The sequence below is a fragment of the Chinchilla lanigera genome, unplaced genomic scaffold, assembly GCF_000276665.1.
Source record: "Chinchilla lanigera isolate Chin_1 unplaced genomic scaffold, ChiLan1.0 scaffold00061, whole genome shotgun sequence".
Lineage (NCBI taxonomy): Eukaryota > Metazoa > Chordata > Mammalia > Rodentia > Chinchillidae > Chinchilla > Chinchilla lanigera.
Window position 1 is genome coordinate 198,132 of NW_004955462.1, and position 16,295 is coordinate 214,426.

General features: G+C 39.2%; 2 protein-coding genes across 5 annotated transcripts in view; one reads left to right on the plus strand and one right to left on the minus strand.

The window, feature by feature from the left end:
• Nudt5 (nudix (nucleoside diphosphate linked moiety X)-type motif 5) overlaps positions 1-13,844 on the minus strand; it is a 21,104-nt gene extending 7,260 nt beyond the window's left edge. The window contains exons 1-4 of one of the 3 annotated variants that reach the window (XM_005398081.2): positions 13,752-13,844; positions 5,542-5,649; positions 4,264-4,331; positions 111-160 (exon numbers count right to left, since the gene is read on the minus strand). In XM_005398081.2, coding sequence (XP_005398138.1) covers positions 111-160; positions 4,264-4,331; positions 5,542-5,604 — 181 coding nt within the window. In that variant the 5' untranslated portion in view covers positions 5,605-5,649; positions 13,752-13,844. Of the gene's footprint in view, positions 1-110; positions 161-4,263; positions 4,332-4,879; positions 4,971-5,541; positions 5,650-13,507; positions 13,676-13,751 lie in introns of those variants that run through there. The other 2 variants (XM_013521371.1, XM_013521372.1) reach the window with 2 other exon arrangements.
• A 114-nt stretch (positions 13,845-13,958) lies between these two features.
• The window catches only part of Cdc123 (cell division cycle 123), a 58,079-nt gene continuing 55,742 nt past the window's right edge, over positions 13,959-16,295 (plus strand). For both annotated transcript variants that reach the window (XM_005398078.2, XM_005398079.2), the window contains exon 1: positions 13,959-14,342. In XM_005398078.2, coding sequence (XP_005398135.1) covers positions 14,269-14,342 — 74 coding nt within the window. In that variant the 5' untranslated portion in view covers positions 13,959-14,268. The remainder of the gene's footprint in view (positions 14,343-16,295) is intronic.

The following is a 16,295-nucleotide window of genomic DNA, read 5'->3' on the forward strand; positions in this document are numbered from 1 at the left end:
GCTCAGCGGCAAAAGCGCCTGCCTGGCAAGCGCAAGGTCGTGAGTTCGGTTCCCGGTACCGGAGAAAAACCAAAAAAAAAAAAAAAAAAGAAGGCTTATAATAGTCATACCATCAGCAGACTGCCCCTTCCTGGTTGTACGTTTCACTGTTTCCCAAGTTCTGTTCAAGCAGAGAAGAAAAAAACTTATTAGTGCTAAAGAGGAGAATGGTCTTAGGTTTTCTGTGCCCAACCAAAACTTCATAAACACAATACATGCAAATGTACTAATACTGGTCAAGAAGACTGCAACAATACAGATCTGTATTAAAGGCCAACCGCAGTTTCTAAAATTACCAAAGAAAACTGTTACCATTTTATACCTAACCCTCTGGATGCCATCTACATACAAAGCCTGCTGAGCACTTGAGCTGTTTTCTCAAAATACTCAGTTGGGATCATCAATCTGTATAAGCGGCACAGCTGGTGATTAAGGGTGTAAGGGCTATTAACACGCAGTGACTCAGAGTAAGCTCGTAAACATTCCAACCTGGTCTCTAGGAAGAAAAGACAACCTGCATGATGTGAATTCCTGAGATTACTTATAGAGATCTTTTGGTTAATGTGACCTAAATGACACAACTTAAGAAAGTAAAACGTTCCTATTTATTAATTGAGGAATTACTAAATTTAGATAAGCGCTTTACTTTGCATGAGTTAGGTCTTATCCAAGGGGCAAAAGTAGTCTCTAGAGGAAAAATTGAGGTGAATAACAGCAAATTCTTATTCCCTTTCATGGCTTTACTCATTATCAGCCATTGTTTCTATGTGTTACCTATTTCAGGTTTTGCTAACATCCATACTATTGGACTTCTTATAGGAACACTATGCAGTCATGTGGAAAAACATCACATTTCAAGGGAAAGGGCATAATGGGAAATTACCCCTTTTATTCTTTCATCCCATAAGTGGGGAAAGCTGTGGTAAAAGATGGGGAGTGGAGTAGCAAACAAGTTTAGGATCTCTTCTAAAGAAAGTTAGATATCTAGTGGCAGTGGGGACTGGGGTAAGAAAGGAGTCAACACCTGCATCCTATTGTAAGAGTTACAAGATGTACTACTTGTGTCCAAGTAGTATATTCTCTGGCTCATCTGTTTTCTCTCATTCTATGGTCTGCATCTTGCCACATTTCTTGAAATTTCTTTTCAGACAGTTAATAGTCTATAAAGCTGCACATCTTGCAGCATCATACCCAAATTCTAAAGGGCAATGTGTTGAAATGAACCTAAGAAAATTAAACAGACCACTATGACAACTCACAGCAGCCCAACATTCCTGTTAGTAGCAAAAAGCCAACCAACAAGCAATTTCTGATAAGTAAATAATACAGATTTCAAGAGACAAAACACCTTTTGGCACAGCTCTCTCTGTTGCCTCTTAAGGTTAGTCCTAAGGACTGAAGAAAGTGTTGGGAAAAGCATTGAAGGTCCCAGCCTAAGTACACCAGGAATAAGGGAAACAAAAAGAGTATCATCATTACGCTGGTTAAGGTGAAGGAAATAAGCAGTAAAGAGCCATGAAGTATGAGCAGTTACATACAAATGCATTCATAAGAAACACTAGACCAGGATGTCCCTGTGAGAGTGCCAACAATCTTTTTTCTTTTGTAGTGGGTACTTGGGGTTGAACCTAGGGCCTTTGCACTGAGCTATATCTCCAGCCCTCTTCTTTGTTTTTAGTTATGGCCTCACTAAATCCAACAATCTTAAAGGGATTCGGAGAGAGGTACATGTGACTGGATGTGACAAAATCTTGTCTCTACTTGTTTATCTGCTAAATCCCAAGCTACAACTCCAGGAGAGGTTTCTTTGTAAAAAGTATGCTACACTATCTCAGAATGAGTACACTAGCATAACAATCTCTTCTAGCTTTACAACTCTGCTTCCATTTAATTTATTCTCCAATATCTTTTACTACAGGAAACCATGGTTTGCTTTTCTGTCTCTCATCCACCAACACAAGAGCTAGAAAGGTCACAAAGGATCATGGCCTCAACATTCTTTTGACTGTCAATATAGGGACTTACTACCCTATCTATATTTTTTGGTTTTTTTTGAGACAGGATCTTGCTATGTAGTTCAAGCTAGACTTGAATTCCTTGGGTAATCCAGGCTGGCCTCAAACTCGTGGCACACCTCCTGCCTCAGCCTCCTGAGTGCTCACTACCCTGTGTTTTTACACTTCTAAAATTAACTCCACACTTTCTTCCATGAATCAAACGGCAGGATTGAGACAAAGGATGAGACAAAGGATTCTCTATTTTATTTTTTATACCACGTAATAAAGAACACACTTTGATAAATTTTAAAAAGTATACTAGAAAACAGAAATTCATTCTTTGAAGTCTGACATTCTGGTATGAAATATTAATGCTTTACATAAGACCTGCTTAGAGGTCAAGAAGACTCATGTATGGAAGAATGGAGGTAAGCAGCTACAAACAGACTGCATAAACACAGCGCTTTGGTGGAGACTTTAGAGCCTACTTCCAAAACTAGCACAGACTCAGAGTTGCACATGAATATCTTGAAAAAAAATCTCAAATGATTCTCATGTACAGTCCTGATGGAAAAATGCTGGAGGGAAAGATGACTAGTGAAGACAGAAACTGGCATGGACCAACACATATTCTCTAAGCTAATTAGTGGAAGGGCCACATTTTATATTATAAACTTAAGTTTATAGGAAAAAGAAAATCAAACTCTTTCACTATATATTGGGTTACAATTTTGTGTATGTTTTCACTAATACAAATATATTTGAATATACTGTGCTCCCTAAAGCCTGGGCCTTGCCATGTGTCTGTGGTGGGTTTGAGCCCTGTGCCTATTTATTTCACATCTAGTTCAGTTCTACAGGTCAGACTCACTGCACATTTTAAATACTCTAAAGTCATAGTCACTCTTGCATGGTGTTGAAGGATCATAGTGTGCTGATTTAGCTTCTTTCCTATGGATCTCCAACACTGAGCCTCACTAAGGGTTTTCTAGTTTAGAAACTGTATCAGAAGTTTTTTAAATTATTGGTAAATCTATGTATTTTCATCTTGATGACAGATGTATTTGTTCACAGAGAAACCATGTCTCCTATTTGATCACTTAGCAAGTAATTTTTATATTAGTAAATTTGAATCAAGGGGGCTGGGGAGTTAGCTCAGCAGCACAGCACCTGCCTGGCAAGCGCAAGGTCGTGAGTTTGATTCCTGGTACCGGAAGAAAAACAAAACAAAAAACAAAAAAATAAATTTTAATTAAGTAATCCGTACACTAAACTTAGTTTCCATGTTTCTTTGTTTTATTATATTAAATAGTAACTAAGTATTTTAACATTTTTTTCCTGATAGTTTATAATATCAAAAATTGGTAAGCAGGAAATTTGGAAGACAACAATTAATTACATAGTTGCTTTTTCACTATTCTTGTTTTTATTCTAGCCTTTTCTTACACATTTGGCAGTTTTTAAAAGCATATATATTATATTTTATTATCAACATACTAACTTTCCCAGATTCCTTGGTTTCTTCAAAAATATTACAACAATTAGTTACCTATTTTTTCACCAGCGCTAGGGATGGAACTCAGGGCCTCCCGCATGCTTGGCAAGTACTCTACCACTGAGCTACTCCAGCAGCCCCATTTCCCTATTTTTAAGATGTTTAGGTTGCTTTCTATCTTAAATTTTTCGTGAACATTGTTCATGCACATATCTGATCCTAAACAATGGATCATTTTCTCAGCATAGTTTCAGAAGAGGGATTATCAGGTCAAAAAGTACTTTTATGGCTGATATATATAGTGAAATATGCTTTACAAAAAAGATGGTTTTCCAATTTACATTTGCATGAGCAAGGTGTAACCATGTGAGTTTTACCTCAAAACCAGCAATGGTTTTCCTCTTCAGTTCTTCTTAGAGATTAAAAAATTGGTTTTACTTAAAAGAAACAACATGTACTATTAATTATTCTACTTACCTTGCAGCTTAAATTAGGCTTGCCCGAAAGTTTTAGGTTTACTTATCTAGGGAGAATAGACTCCTAATTAGTTATTTTAACAAATTTACCACCCGATTTTATACAGAGATTATCAATGATCCAAACATTCTAATAATGGGGAAAATCTATATTAGACTCTTTAATTAAAACAGAGTTTACAATGAGAAAAACATCAAAGTCAACAAAGACCCAGAGAACCCAAATACTCATTTTATAAGAGGGGGAAAAGTTTACCTAGTTTTACCAGTAGGATCCATGTAAGTTGTTTTTTCAAGCTTGACCCATTTTCCTTCTGAAATTAACTAAAAGGAGATCAGATAGTAAGTTGAAAAACTTTCAAATCAAGTTGTTTTTTTTTTATCTAAATGGGTATTTTTTAAAAAATTTTATATATGTGGTCCCTCCAATAACTTGTGGGCAAGTTTTTAGTTCAGAGTAAACATTCAAAGTTGTTTTCCTTTTTAGAATTTTTGAAGTAGTACTGAGAAGTAAAAAGGAATGATAATTCTTAAAAATTAAGAGAGTGCTGGGGATGTAGCAGTGGTAGAGAGTGTGGTCAGTGTACATGAAGTCCTGGGTTCAGCCTCCAGCACAAATAAATGAGTAAATAAATACAAACTCTTGGATTGTTGAAAGTGGGTGTAGATGGAAGGGAGCCATGGGGAGGGGTCTCCTCGCATGCTCCTAAAGTTCTGTTCCCTGGTCTGGATGCAAACCTTCACCAATGGTGTTTCACTGTCAACCACGACAGGTCTTCCTACTGTGACATGGGTTTTCCACCCAACTTGAGCAGGCACCCCAAGACTGTCCCACCTACACACTGAGCAGTTTGGTTACGGGACTAACTTACCTACACTGAACTGACAGGGACTTTTCACTGTGTACTTAAAGCAGGAGCCTTTTCTTTACTATCCTTTCACTTCTAATAACTATCAGCAGATCTGTTTACAGACAACATGGAAAGATTTTAAATCAAAAAGAATTCCAGCAAGATGTCAAGATCTGAGTTCAAAGATAAAGGATTTAAAATTTCCTTTGTAATGGTTCCTGCAAGAAGAGACTTACAAATCTACATTGCATAACATACAAGACAGACATTAGTTCTAGAACTCAATGTAATTTGGGTTATGAGTAACAGTTTAGACTTTTGTTGTTTTTCATATACATTAGGAACATAAATAGAATTAAATATGAAGTCACAAAGTCTTAAAAATCACTTATTATTTCTTTTTCTCTCTTCAGGGAACCTTTTAATTAGAATTAAGAATTTTTCTTATTAAGAGCCAAAATCTACTCACTCAATTTCATGACTACATATAACTAAGGATATGCTACCATTCTCTCACACAAAAGAAGAAAGTGCCTGAACCTTAAAAATTGGAGTAGGAAAAGTGTTTAAAAATTTTCAAGAATGAATGAAAATAATCATCTGAAACAATAAATAGCCTCAGGCTTCTTTTAGATTCAGATTTGTGTGGGGGAAAGGAAAGGAAAGTGAAAAACAAGTTATACCTCCTCTGAAATAACACGCTGTTTGGTATTTTGAGAAGAATCTGTTGGTTCTTGATTCTCCATTTTCGACCTAGTTAATCTTTATAGTCCGCAGTTGAGAAAGTCTAGCTGTAAGATAATGAGATTTGTTTAAGCTAAAATTTTTCTGAATCAGGCAATTGTCCATAGGCCACTCGTCAAAGTACTTAAATGGCAAACCATTTATTCACCATCAAAGCTATTGCTCCCGTGTGAATATCTGGGCAACCACCCAGATGGGAATGGACATACAGGTGCCCCGGAAACATCCAGACAAGAACTTCAAGCCAGCACAGTCAGAATCAGCTCTCATTAGTTCCTATTGCTCACCCAGTGGTGGTGAACCTATGGCATGAATGCCACAGCAGACTCTTTGTATCACTGAAAGCTCTGAAAGGTTCGCCATCAGTGTATAACTCTCGGCCCTTATGTACTTTCTTAATCAGGTGTTTTGACTCCAAATCTAAAGCTCTTGTCAATGTAAAACAACAGTAAGATTATATACCACTCTCTACACCCATCCCTCATCTACTGTCACCCTTTCACATGCTGTGTGTGGGCAACTTTTATCCCTGATTACCTTTGTCTCCTTTCTTACAAGTTGAGGTAAACAGACTTACCATTTTAGTGACTTTAAGCCCACAGTTCAGTGGTATTAAATATATTTGTAGTCAAGCCTAATGGTACACACCTGAAATCTCAGTACTCTGAGAAGCTACTGAAGGATAATCTCTTGAGATGTAGCTCAGTGAAAAAGCCCCATGATTGTATCCAAGTCCCATCCTATCACATTACTGTGCCCCATTTAAATTTCAATAGGTATCAAAGTCGCATGGCTCAGAATTAACTAGCACTACATAGTGGTACCTCAGTTTACAAACTTGATTTCTTTCTGGTTGCAAATTGAGTTGGATGAAAATTGAATCAAATTCAACAGTTAGGCTCAATATTGACCTCATGGGGAAATTTGATTCAGTTCTTGTCCAGTTCAGTTTGTGACCAGAATTGTGGAGAAAACTGAGATTGTGAACTGAGGTGCCACTGTAGTCTGTTATGAGAAATTGCAGGTCCCTGTCCCACTGTTGCTTGCTGGTTATTTCTCTTTCTTGCTTACTTCATTTTTAGACCTTTTTTCTCTCCCCATCATGGACTAATAACCCAGAAACACTGCTCAGTTGTCTTGTTTCTAGTGTTGCTACTGAGAACCCTGAAACTATTCTAATTCTTGATCCTTTTTCCATGTGACCTGTTTGTCTCTATACTGATGTTATTGTACTGGCCACTCAAGTGGGTCCCTGCAATCTGGAAACATCAATTCTTCACAGGGAACCTTGAGTTACTCTGTTGATAATTTACCCCTCAGCATTTTCTCTGTTCTTTCTCCCAATAACTATTACTTAGTCATTGGAATTCCTAGATTGATTCTGCCTTATCTTTTTCATTACTACTTTCCATTTTCTTGCTATCTTATCTACACTTCTCAATGGCTACTCTCACAACCTCCCATTTACTTAAAATGTCTAATACAATGTCAGTGCTATACAGTTGAGATAGTATATTGTTTAAGGAATAATGACAAGAATAAAAGTCTGTTAAACTAGCTGGGAGTGGTGGCACACACTTGTAATCTCAGCACTTAGGAGGCTGAGGTAGGATCATTGTGAGTTCAAGGCCAGCCTGGGTTACATAGTGAGTTCAAAGCCATACCAGACTACACAGCAAGACCCTGTCTCAAAAAAAAAAAAAAAAACTTCAGTTCTGACAAATTTTCCCCTGAATATTTTCAGTCATGGACACAGAACTCACAAATACAGAGGGCTAATTGTGTAGACCACCAAGGATCAATTCTCTCACCAGCTGTCTTACAGAAAACAGTGTCTCTACTCTGTTTTCTGATCTCCAAAGTGATAATTATACTACTCAACAAATCTTCAATTTTTATCCCAGACAGTAAGTTTCCCTACCACAAAATACAATCAGCAACAAAAAGTGCTTTAAAAAATCAAATACCCAGTTGACTGACTTAGGGAACCTAAGTATGGTACCATATGGCAGACCCATGAAAAGAAGCTATGAGTGGCTCAGCACAGAGCAGCACAGAGCAGCGCACGGAGCAGCACAAGGCTCTGCCACAGGTCCAGGCCTGGTGGGGAGGGTACAAAGGAGGAAGAGCAATGTATAGTCACCTTGCCAGGTGACTCCAAGCTCATGGAGATTATGAAGTGGGGCATGTGGTGGAGTAATCTATAAGGGGTGAGCAGGGAAGGTGTCTTTAATGTGCTGACACTTGAACAGACTACAAAGTAATTTGGAAGCAATACATACAGACATTGGACTATTTAGAGATAGTCACTAAGCATATTAAAACCCAGAACTCTACTAAGAGAACAGGCAGTTATTTCTTTGAAATTGTCCCAGATGATAATTAGGCAAACATTTAACTAGCATTGGTAGAGAATAATTTACATATTTCAGGCAATCAAAGTAGTGTGCTGAGCCAGGTAAAAACTAACCAAAGGTATAAAACAACCTGTCTCTACACGCATGCTGTACAGCCCATAAAGGAACTTTAGTAGGGGCTGGGGATTTAGCTCAGTGGCACAGCACCTGCCTGGCAAGCACAAGGTCCTGAGTTCAATTCTCTGTACAGAAAAAAAAAAAAAAAGAAAAAGGAACTTTAGTAGAACTTTATCATCTAGATCTCCATTTCTTTTTGTAATAACATATACGTCACAGAAGGAGACCTGCTGATAGAGGCAAAGCTTTTGATTCTAACACAGAAAACAGCTTCTAGGTAGCCAAGTAGCCCCATTCATGCACAAAATAAATGGTCTACAATTTGTGTGTGTGTGGTATGGGGGATGGAAGCCAGGGCCTCATGCATGTGAGGCAAGCAAGCACTCTTGCAGGGAGCGACATCTACCTTCTTTTCAAAAGTGGCATTCTAACCCCAAATTAACTTTTCTGTCCATACATAAACTTCTAAAAAGCAGAGAACTGAGGTCTTCAAAGATACAAGTACTACCAGAAGATACCAGAGAATCAGACATCTCTAAACTGGAAACCTGATTTCCAGAAACTCTGAGCAACATGGTCATAACACAGGACACAGAAAAGCAGAGTGGCCCTGTCCCTCTCTCACTCCTATGTAACTATCTTTAGGGACAAGGGGACTCTAAACTATCAATTTAGGCATCGTAAAATGCCATTCGACTTTGTCAAAATAATTACAGAAAAATCCACATCATTTATAATAAAATAGTTAGTATAGCCATATGCAATAATTTTAGTTATAATCATAAAACTTAAAATCACTTTTTAAGTGAAGATATTCTAACTAATCTTGATCAAGATATTGATCAAGATCTTTTGGTGGTGCTTATACTTTTGTATAATCTATGGTAAAACTAGTCCCTTTACAGTTGCATAAAACATCAAGGCATTTAAGCTATCTGCTAGGTCCCTTTATGTATAGACAGTATCTTTATAATTATTCTCTAATTTTCAGTGGGATGATTAACTACTAAAAGGGTATAAAAGCATCATCCAGAATGATAATTCCTCATCTACTAACCTTCATTTAACTGAGTTAAATTCAATTTAAAAGTCTACATGAGCACATTAAACTATAATACAGTTGTTTCAAGCACCCTGTATTAAAAGATATTTAAGCTAAAATATTAAGAAGCCAGGGTGGTAGGGGAAAAACTACAGACAGAAATTACCAAAAAAAAGAGTGACAAACAAGGCTGGACCTCCTACTAGTAATCAATCAGTCCCCAGAAAGCAATATTCTGAAGCAATCCATTGACAGTGTAAAGAACAACAACAACAAAGTGCCCAATGAGTGAAAGTATATAGTATTCTTTACTACCAGATTCCCAAAATGATTCAGGAAGACTGCAGCAGCTCTTCAAAAATAGTACTGAAACAGGAAAGGAGTTATTTTTAGCACTATTTCAAAAACAGAAGCCAAATAGTAATGTCTGGGTCTAGTCAACAAAACCATCACGCTGCAGAAAGAAACAGAAATGAGACTTATATCCATGCTTCCTGCACCACTAAGCCCACTACCGTAATGGAGCTTTCCTAAACTGACTCAATGCTGTTTCAAGACTTAAAAGGTAGTTTGATAGTGAGATATGTTTAGTGACCCCAGAAGCAGGAAAAGTATTCCAAGAAGAAGGAACCACATGAATAAAGAACAAATACTACTGGGTCAAGGTTAAGAAATTATGAAAGTTTGGAAAGCGCTTTGGCACCCAAACTTGCCCTCCACTTTGCTTAGAAAAACAAAAACAAAACCCCTGTACATATAACAGACATTAACATTTCCAAACACATTTCTCAGGAGACACATAGATTTGGCTAGATCCTTGCCTCCTCGCCCTTGAATACACTAAGAAAGTACTCAATCCCAGCTGGGACACCACACATTTCTGTGCCAGCTAGTTTTGGGGTTAGGCAGCACGTACAACCCTCCACTCAAGGCCAGGAAGATAAGTGACTGTTCACAGATGTGGGTATTTCAGTATTAGTAACATCTGGATAAGAGTTAAGTGGAATTTAAGATTCAAGAAGCTGAACTAAGAACTCAAAAGCTAGGCTGCAGAGTCTGCACTCAAGCTCATTAGTCAATCATTATACCTGAATCTCTGCAATTTGTTGAGTTTGCAAGTGAAGCAAAAGTCATAATAAATTATGTGTTGGCCAGTATCTATCTCCTTGATAAAACGTATGACGAGCATCAGCAACACTCAACCAAATAAAAGATGTAAGAGTTCACCAACTGCAGTGGTACAGGCCGATAGTCCCAGCTTTAGGAGACCAGCCATGGAAACAGTGAGACCCCCCCAACCCAACCCATCCTCCTCGCTAAAGTAATGATGATATAGCAATTCCGTTCATAAACACAGCTTCTCATTGACAGAAAGGACTCGGCAGCTGGAACAGTTATATAACAGAAAAATCAGTGAGGCACTCTGAACGAAATTAAATGGAGATAGCAATTTTTTGTGGAAATAACATACTTTATGATTTTATTGTTAAAAGTCAAGCACCAATTTAGGCATGTGTAAGATGTCAGTCTACTTTCTGTCAAAATAATTACACAAAAATCTATGATTTAATATGAAAAAATCAAATACTATAGCTATATTTAATACTTGTGGTTATAATCATAGAACTTCACTTTTTAAAGCAACATATTCCAATTAATTCCTCTTTTGTATCACTTATGGTACCTACATCAAATGGATTTACTATATTTCAGGGTTTTTTTTGGTACGGGGAATAGAACTCAGGACCTTGCACTTACTTGCCAGGCAGGCGCCTGTGCCATTGAGCTATATCCCTGGCCCTGGATTTACTGTAAGTGACCTTTTCTTTGATGATAATCATCCTCAAATAATGCAGATTTCCTCTGCCTATTTGGTAATGATGAAAGCCACTGCAAGTTCTGTGGGATTTTCCCCTTTTCCAGCCAGGCCTGGATATGGGGTGGACATAGAGAGAATAAACACTTCTTGAGATACTATTAGGTGATTTATAATCATTTACCAGATGGTTTACTATCATCCCATTTAATTCTGGTTGAGCAAGAATGAAATGATTGTAATTGCCCTAGCAAAGATTAACCGGTTACAAACTGTACAGTAATGAAACCCATAAGGTACCTCTTGTAATAGTTCAGGTGATAGATAACGCAGGTTTGCAGTAAGGTAGTAACAGTGACAAAAAACAAAAAACTTAATTCCTTGCAGATGACAGTTTATTTGTCCTAAATCAGCTTTCTAGGGAAGAAATAAACCTAAACCACTTCCAAAAAGGAAATAATTTTAAAGGACACTGAGACATCAAAAAGTGGTATTGGGAAGTGGTCATATTTGGATGTCCTGAGTTTGCAGCCTGATGCCCATGGACAGAAAACCATCTGACAGTTGGAAATACTAATCTAAAAGAACTGATCACGCCATGGATTCAAAAGAAATGTGCTGTTTCATTCTTTACTTTGAAATTGTGAAATAAATCCTTTTCCCCACAATCACTTGACTACTGACTTTTTAAATATGCAATGAGAAGAAAATTATTCCCACTGTTGTAAATGTTTTATTTGGAGAAATTTGAATATAAACACTTCATGGCCAACACAGTAGTTAAAAATTTAGCTGCACTGTTCAAATACAAGAGCATTTCCTGTTTTGTAAAGTCAAATTATTGGATTCTGGTTAAATGTGTAACAAGTTAGACCCAGCTGTAGATCCAGCTGTGAGAAATACTAAAAAAAATCACTGAAAAGAATTCTAAAGTAGAAAGCCTGAATAAAAGATCTGTATCAAACGCCTTCCCTGTAGCTCATGTATTTGAATTCACAGATTTAACTAGTTCTCTACAAAAAACTTCTCTACAAATGATATGATGCTTGGCATTTGCAGCAACTTCTATGTCCAAATGTTTTCTGGATTGTTAAAAAAAAAAACACCAGCCTGTTAAAGAAAGGAAGGACAATGTTCCCACCGTGTTTTTTCCCATATAATTAATTCTTCTTTTTTGTTTTGTTTGTTGAGACAGAGTTCACTATGTAGTACAGGCTGGCCTGGAAATTATGGCGATCCTCCTGCCTCAGCCTTGTAAATGCTGGGATAAAAGGCAAACACCACTGCTCCTAGCTCCCTGTGCAATTGACTCTTACCTCCTACAGAAAAATACCTTACCCAAAAGCACCTCAGTTAGGGCCAGTATTTCCTTCAGCTGTAAGGTTTATACTGCACTTCTAGGCCAAATACAGTAATAACAAATGGGACTGCATTATCAAGTCCACTACTAAGTCTCTTATCTCCATAAAACTAATACCATTCTCTGTATTAGGAGATGGTACACTGTTTCTTTCCCTCAAAACACAAAGGACTGTTTAATTTTTAATTCTGGACTTCAGAAGTACTCATGGTGGCACATGCCTATAATCCCAGCACTCGGGAGGCTGAGGCAGGTGGATCACCTGGAGTTTCAGGCCAGCCTGGGCCACATAGTGAGCTAAAGACCAGCCTGCATTGTGAGACCCAGTCCAAAACAAAACAAAATAAAACCCAAAAGTGCTTGCAAATGAGCCACTTCAGCCCATACCCTACAAACACACTGCAATGTTAAAATCTATTTACCTGTACTTTGAAAACGCATCCTTTACAGCAATGCTCCCAACTAACCACTTAGCCAGTAACTGTTTTTTTTTTTTTTTTTTTCACTTTTTCCGGTACCAGGTGTTGAACCCAGGGCAGGCTGAGGCAAGTTCCCAGACTTTTCCAGCTATTTCTTCATTTATTTTGAGAAAGGGTCTCAACCTGCCCAGGTTTGCCTCAATCTTGCCGGAATTACATACAGGCACGAGCCGCCACTTAGCACCAGTGACGTTTCTGAGAAAAATTACCTTCAGCAGAGAAGAGTTTCTAACTCCGAATACACTGCGGATTTCTTATGAATTCCCTTCTAAAGAAACCTGCAGCCCGCGGGGTCCTTACTTCTAATTTAAACCTGCTTAAGGGGACCCAGTTTTAAGGCGGTATCTGTTACATGCAACTGTAGGCGGAGGTGCCTGGGACAAGTCTAAAGGCTTGTCATGATAGGAAGCGTTACCAGATCTCAAAGGCATCTCTTAGTAGCTCTTGACTTCATGCTTCTAAAGAAACAAAACCGAACTTCGTAGATGATAGGTGGAAAGGGGAGCGGAGTGAAAAGTGGTATTCTAAGTGCAACTAGGATTCTTCCATTGCGGGAACTCTAGTGAAAATCTGTTTTTCGAAGCTGGCAACTTTTGCGGGGCTGGACTAAATAAACTTGGTGCGCAAAAAGACTGTGGTCTCAAATCACCCTTCCCTCCATCACCCCCCAACCCAGCCCCATGGCCGCCCAGGACCTTGCGGGCGGGATTCCATCCCTGTCTTTCAAAACTCACATCCACGAAGGGGACCCATCCTTCTCCACAAATACTCCAGACATGTAACTGAGGCGTGCTCTGCTCCTCCCGTAGTCCGGGCTCTTCCACCCCAATCCCTGGCAGTCGCTGGCCCCGGACGCCAGGCTAGCCGCAGCCCGGGAAACGAGCGCGCGGCTGCCCTCATCATCAAACGTGCTTCCTCCCGCCCTTTCACTCGCGCCCCACAGAGACCTCTATAGGTGACTGGCCCGCGCCCACTTACCTGTTCCAAGGAGTGGAGTGAAGAAGGGAGGAGGACGAAAAGAAAAAACAAAAACAAAAACACGAGCCTGAAGCAGCAGTACCACCAGATGCCACTGACACGGCTTCAAACACCTGCGCCTCTCGCGGCGCTAAGAGGATGTCCCAGCGCCCTCCTCTCGGCACCCGTAAAACCCTGCTGCTGACCCTGCCTTAGATCTTCCGGGTCAAGGCGCGTCGTTAGGGGCGTGGCAGAGCCGGAATTTTCCTAAAATTTCTTTCTTCACACTTCCGCAGCTCGTTACTCGGGACTCAAACTCTTTGTGTGCGCTAGCTTGTTATGTATGCGATACCAGCGCTGTGTGCTCCCCAAGATTCAACACAGTTTCCTTTTCTTCTGCAGTCTCCTAGTTTTACGGACCGGAAGAGCCCTTAAGCAAAAATAGCCCGGCGGGCACTTCCGGAAGTGAGGCACAGGGTTCAGGGAGGGCGCTGGCAGGGCCGGAGAGCGACAAGTAGAAGGCCTCTTCTGCTGGAGGATGAAAAAGGAGCATGTGCTGCACTGTCAGTTCTCTGCGTGGTACCCGCTTTTCCGAAACCTAACCATCAAGAGGTAAAAGAGGAGGGGTTAGCAGGGGCTACTGGCTAAAGGGAAGTGCAATGTTTGAGTGAGCCTTATCTCCATCAAAAAAACAGACAAAACAAACCTGCAGGCCTTGTAGATGGGAGCGACGAGGTCGGGAGACCGACTTCCTAGTGCTGTTTGAGACGAGGAGATTAATGCAGTAGACCAATGTTTGCCATGGGTCCTGTTGCAAGGCAGTGAGTGTGCTACAGGAGCTGGGAGGTCATGGTTTTGTGGCAGTGGAAGATGAGGGGGTTGGCGGATTAATCTAGTTTAGACTTAGGTTTTGGAATTTCCAGAGGCGCAAGGCGATGAAGAGAACTGGGCACTGTGGACCCTGCCACTTACTAGCCCGCCCGATGACGACTGTTTGCCTCCACGGTAAAATAATGTTCTTATTGCAGATACTATCTCCAGGACTGTTGTGAGGCTCCATTGTGATCGTGTACAGTATACCTAAAGCGTTACATACATATTGTTGATGATCTTGGTTGTGAGGAAAGGATCTGGAAAAGAAGTGGAAAGGTATTTTCTACTTCTGCGGTCTAAAACATGGAATCTATACCCAGTTTGGGGGCTGGGGATTTAGCTCAGCGGCAAAGCGCCTGCCTGGCAAGCGCAAGGTCGTGAGCTCGGTTCCTGGTACCGGAGAAAAACCAAAAAAAAAAACAAAAAAACAAAACAAAAAAAAAAGTATACCCAGTTTGCAGGAGAGGCAGAAGATTAATTGTTTCATCCTTTTATCCCATCGTTCAAGATAGTATAGGCACTGCAGCCAGAAGACTATTCTCAGCCATCCAAAAGTAATGAAAACATCTGAAATAGGACACAAGTAGGCTTTCACTCACTAACAGGAATACATCAAAGACCTGGGCATCCATGGTAGAATTTTCTGCATTTTCTTCTCTCTCTCTATTTAGCCCTAAATTGTCACTTATTGGGACATCAAGCATCCCTTTTCATTCTGTCCTCTTTTGAAACCCTGAGGGATTAAAAGAGCACACACATGATTCAGATGACAGTTTTTTTCCATTTGTTATTCAGACATAGAATTTTCGTCTAATTATGCAGTATGTACTAGAATTTAGAACAGCAGATAATCCTTGCATTTGAAGATATTTGAAGTTACGTCAAAATAAAAGAGCTTCAACAGCAATGGAAGTAGCATACTGTGTATTACCTCCTGTCACAAGCCATGTTCCCGATAGTCCAGTGCTTAGTTAACTTGTATAACAGAAAGTAGGCTTTGGGTCTGACGTGATGTGGCATTATTCCTTTTGTGTGGTGTGACGGAATATTTGTAAATTTGTGAGACACTAGCACTAAATATTCTTAAAACTGGTTTCTGTGCAGCTACCTTTTGTAGCCTCTGGCATATCTTTTCTTTTGTCTTAAGCAGGATAAACATGAAAAGATTAAAAATTGGACTCTGAAGTCAAAGCAAGCTGCCTGCCTTTGAATTCTGGTTCCATCAAATTAGTTAGTCATCCCAAACCTCATTTGGAAGATTGAAAAAAATAATAGAATTGTCATAGGCGTTAAGTGAGATAAAATACTGATAATGTTTGGAATTTTTTCTGGTACACAGTAAGTACGTAAAATGTTTGTTACATTTGGATATAGTAAACACTCTTTTGAAGTAAAATAATTTTAGTTCACTTAAAAGGAAGAATGAAAACTAAACCAACAGGTGAGATTTTCTACTATTAGTAAGCAGTCCATAACTAAGCAATGTTTTCTCAAGCTGTTCTTTATGTTCTCTGTTTAGACCATTCCTTCAGTCTGTTTAATCCTGGGTGATATCACTGGGACCTAATGTGATATTTGCCATTTGATATTTGGACCTTGATGTGATATTTGCGATATCACAAATGATATGATGTGATTTGATATTTAACAGTATACCCCTCTACAGGCCTTATTATTTAGTGTTTATTATGA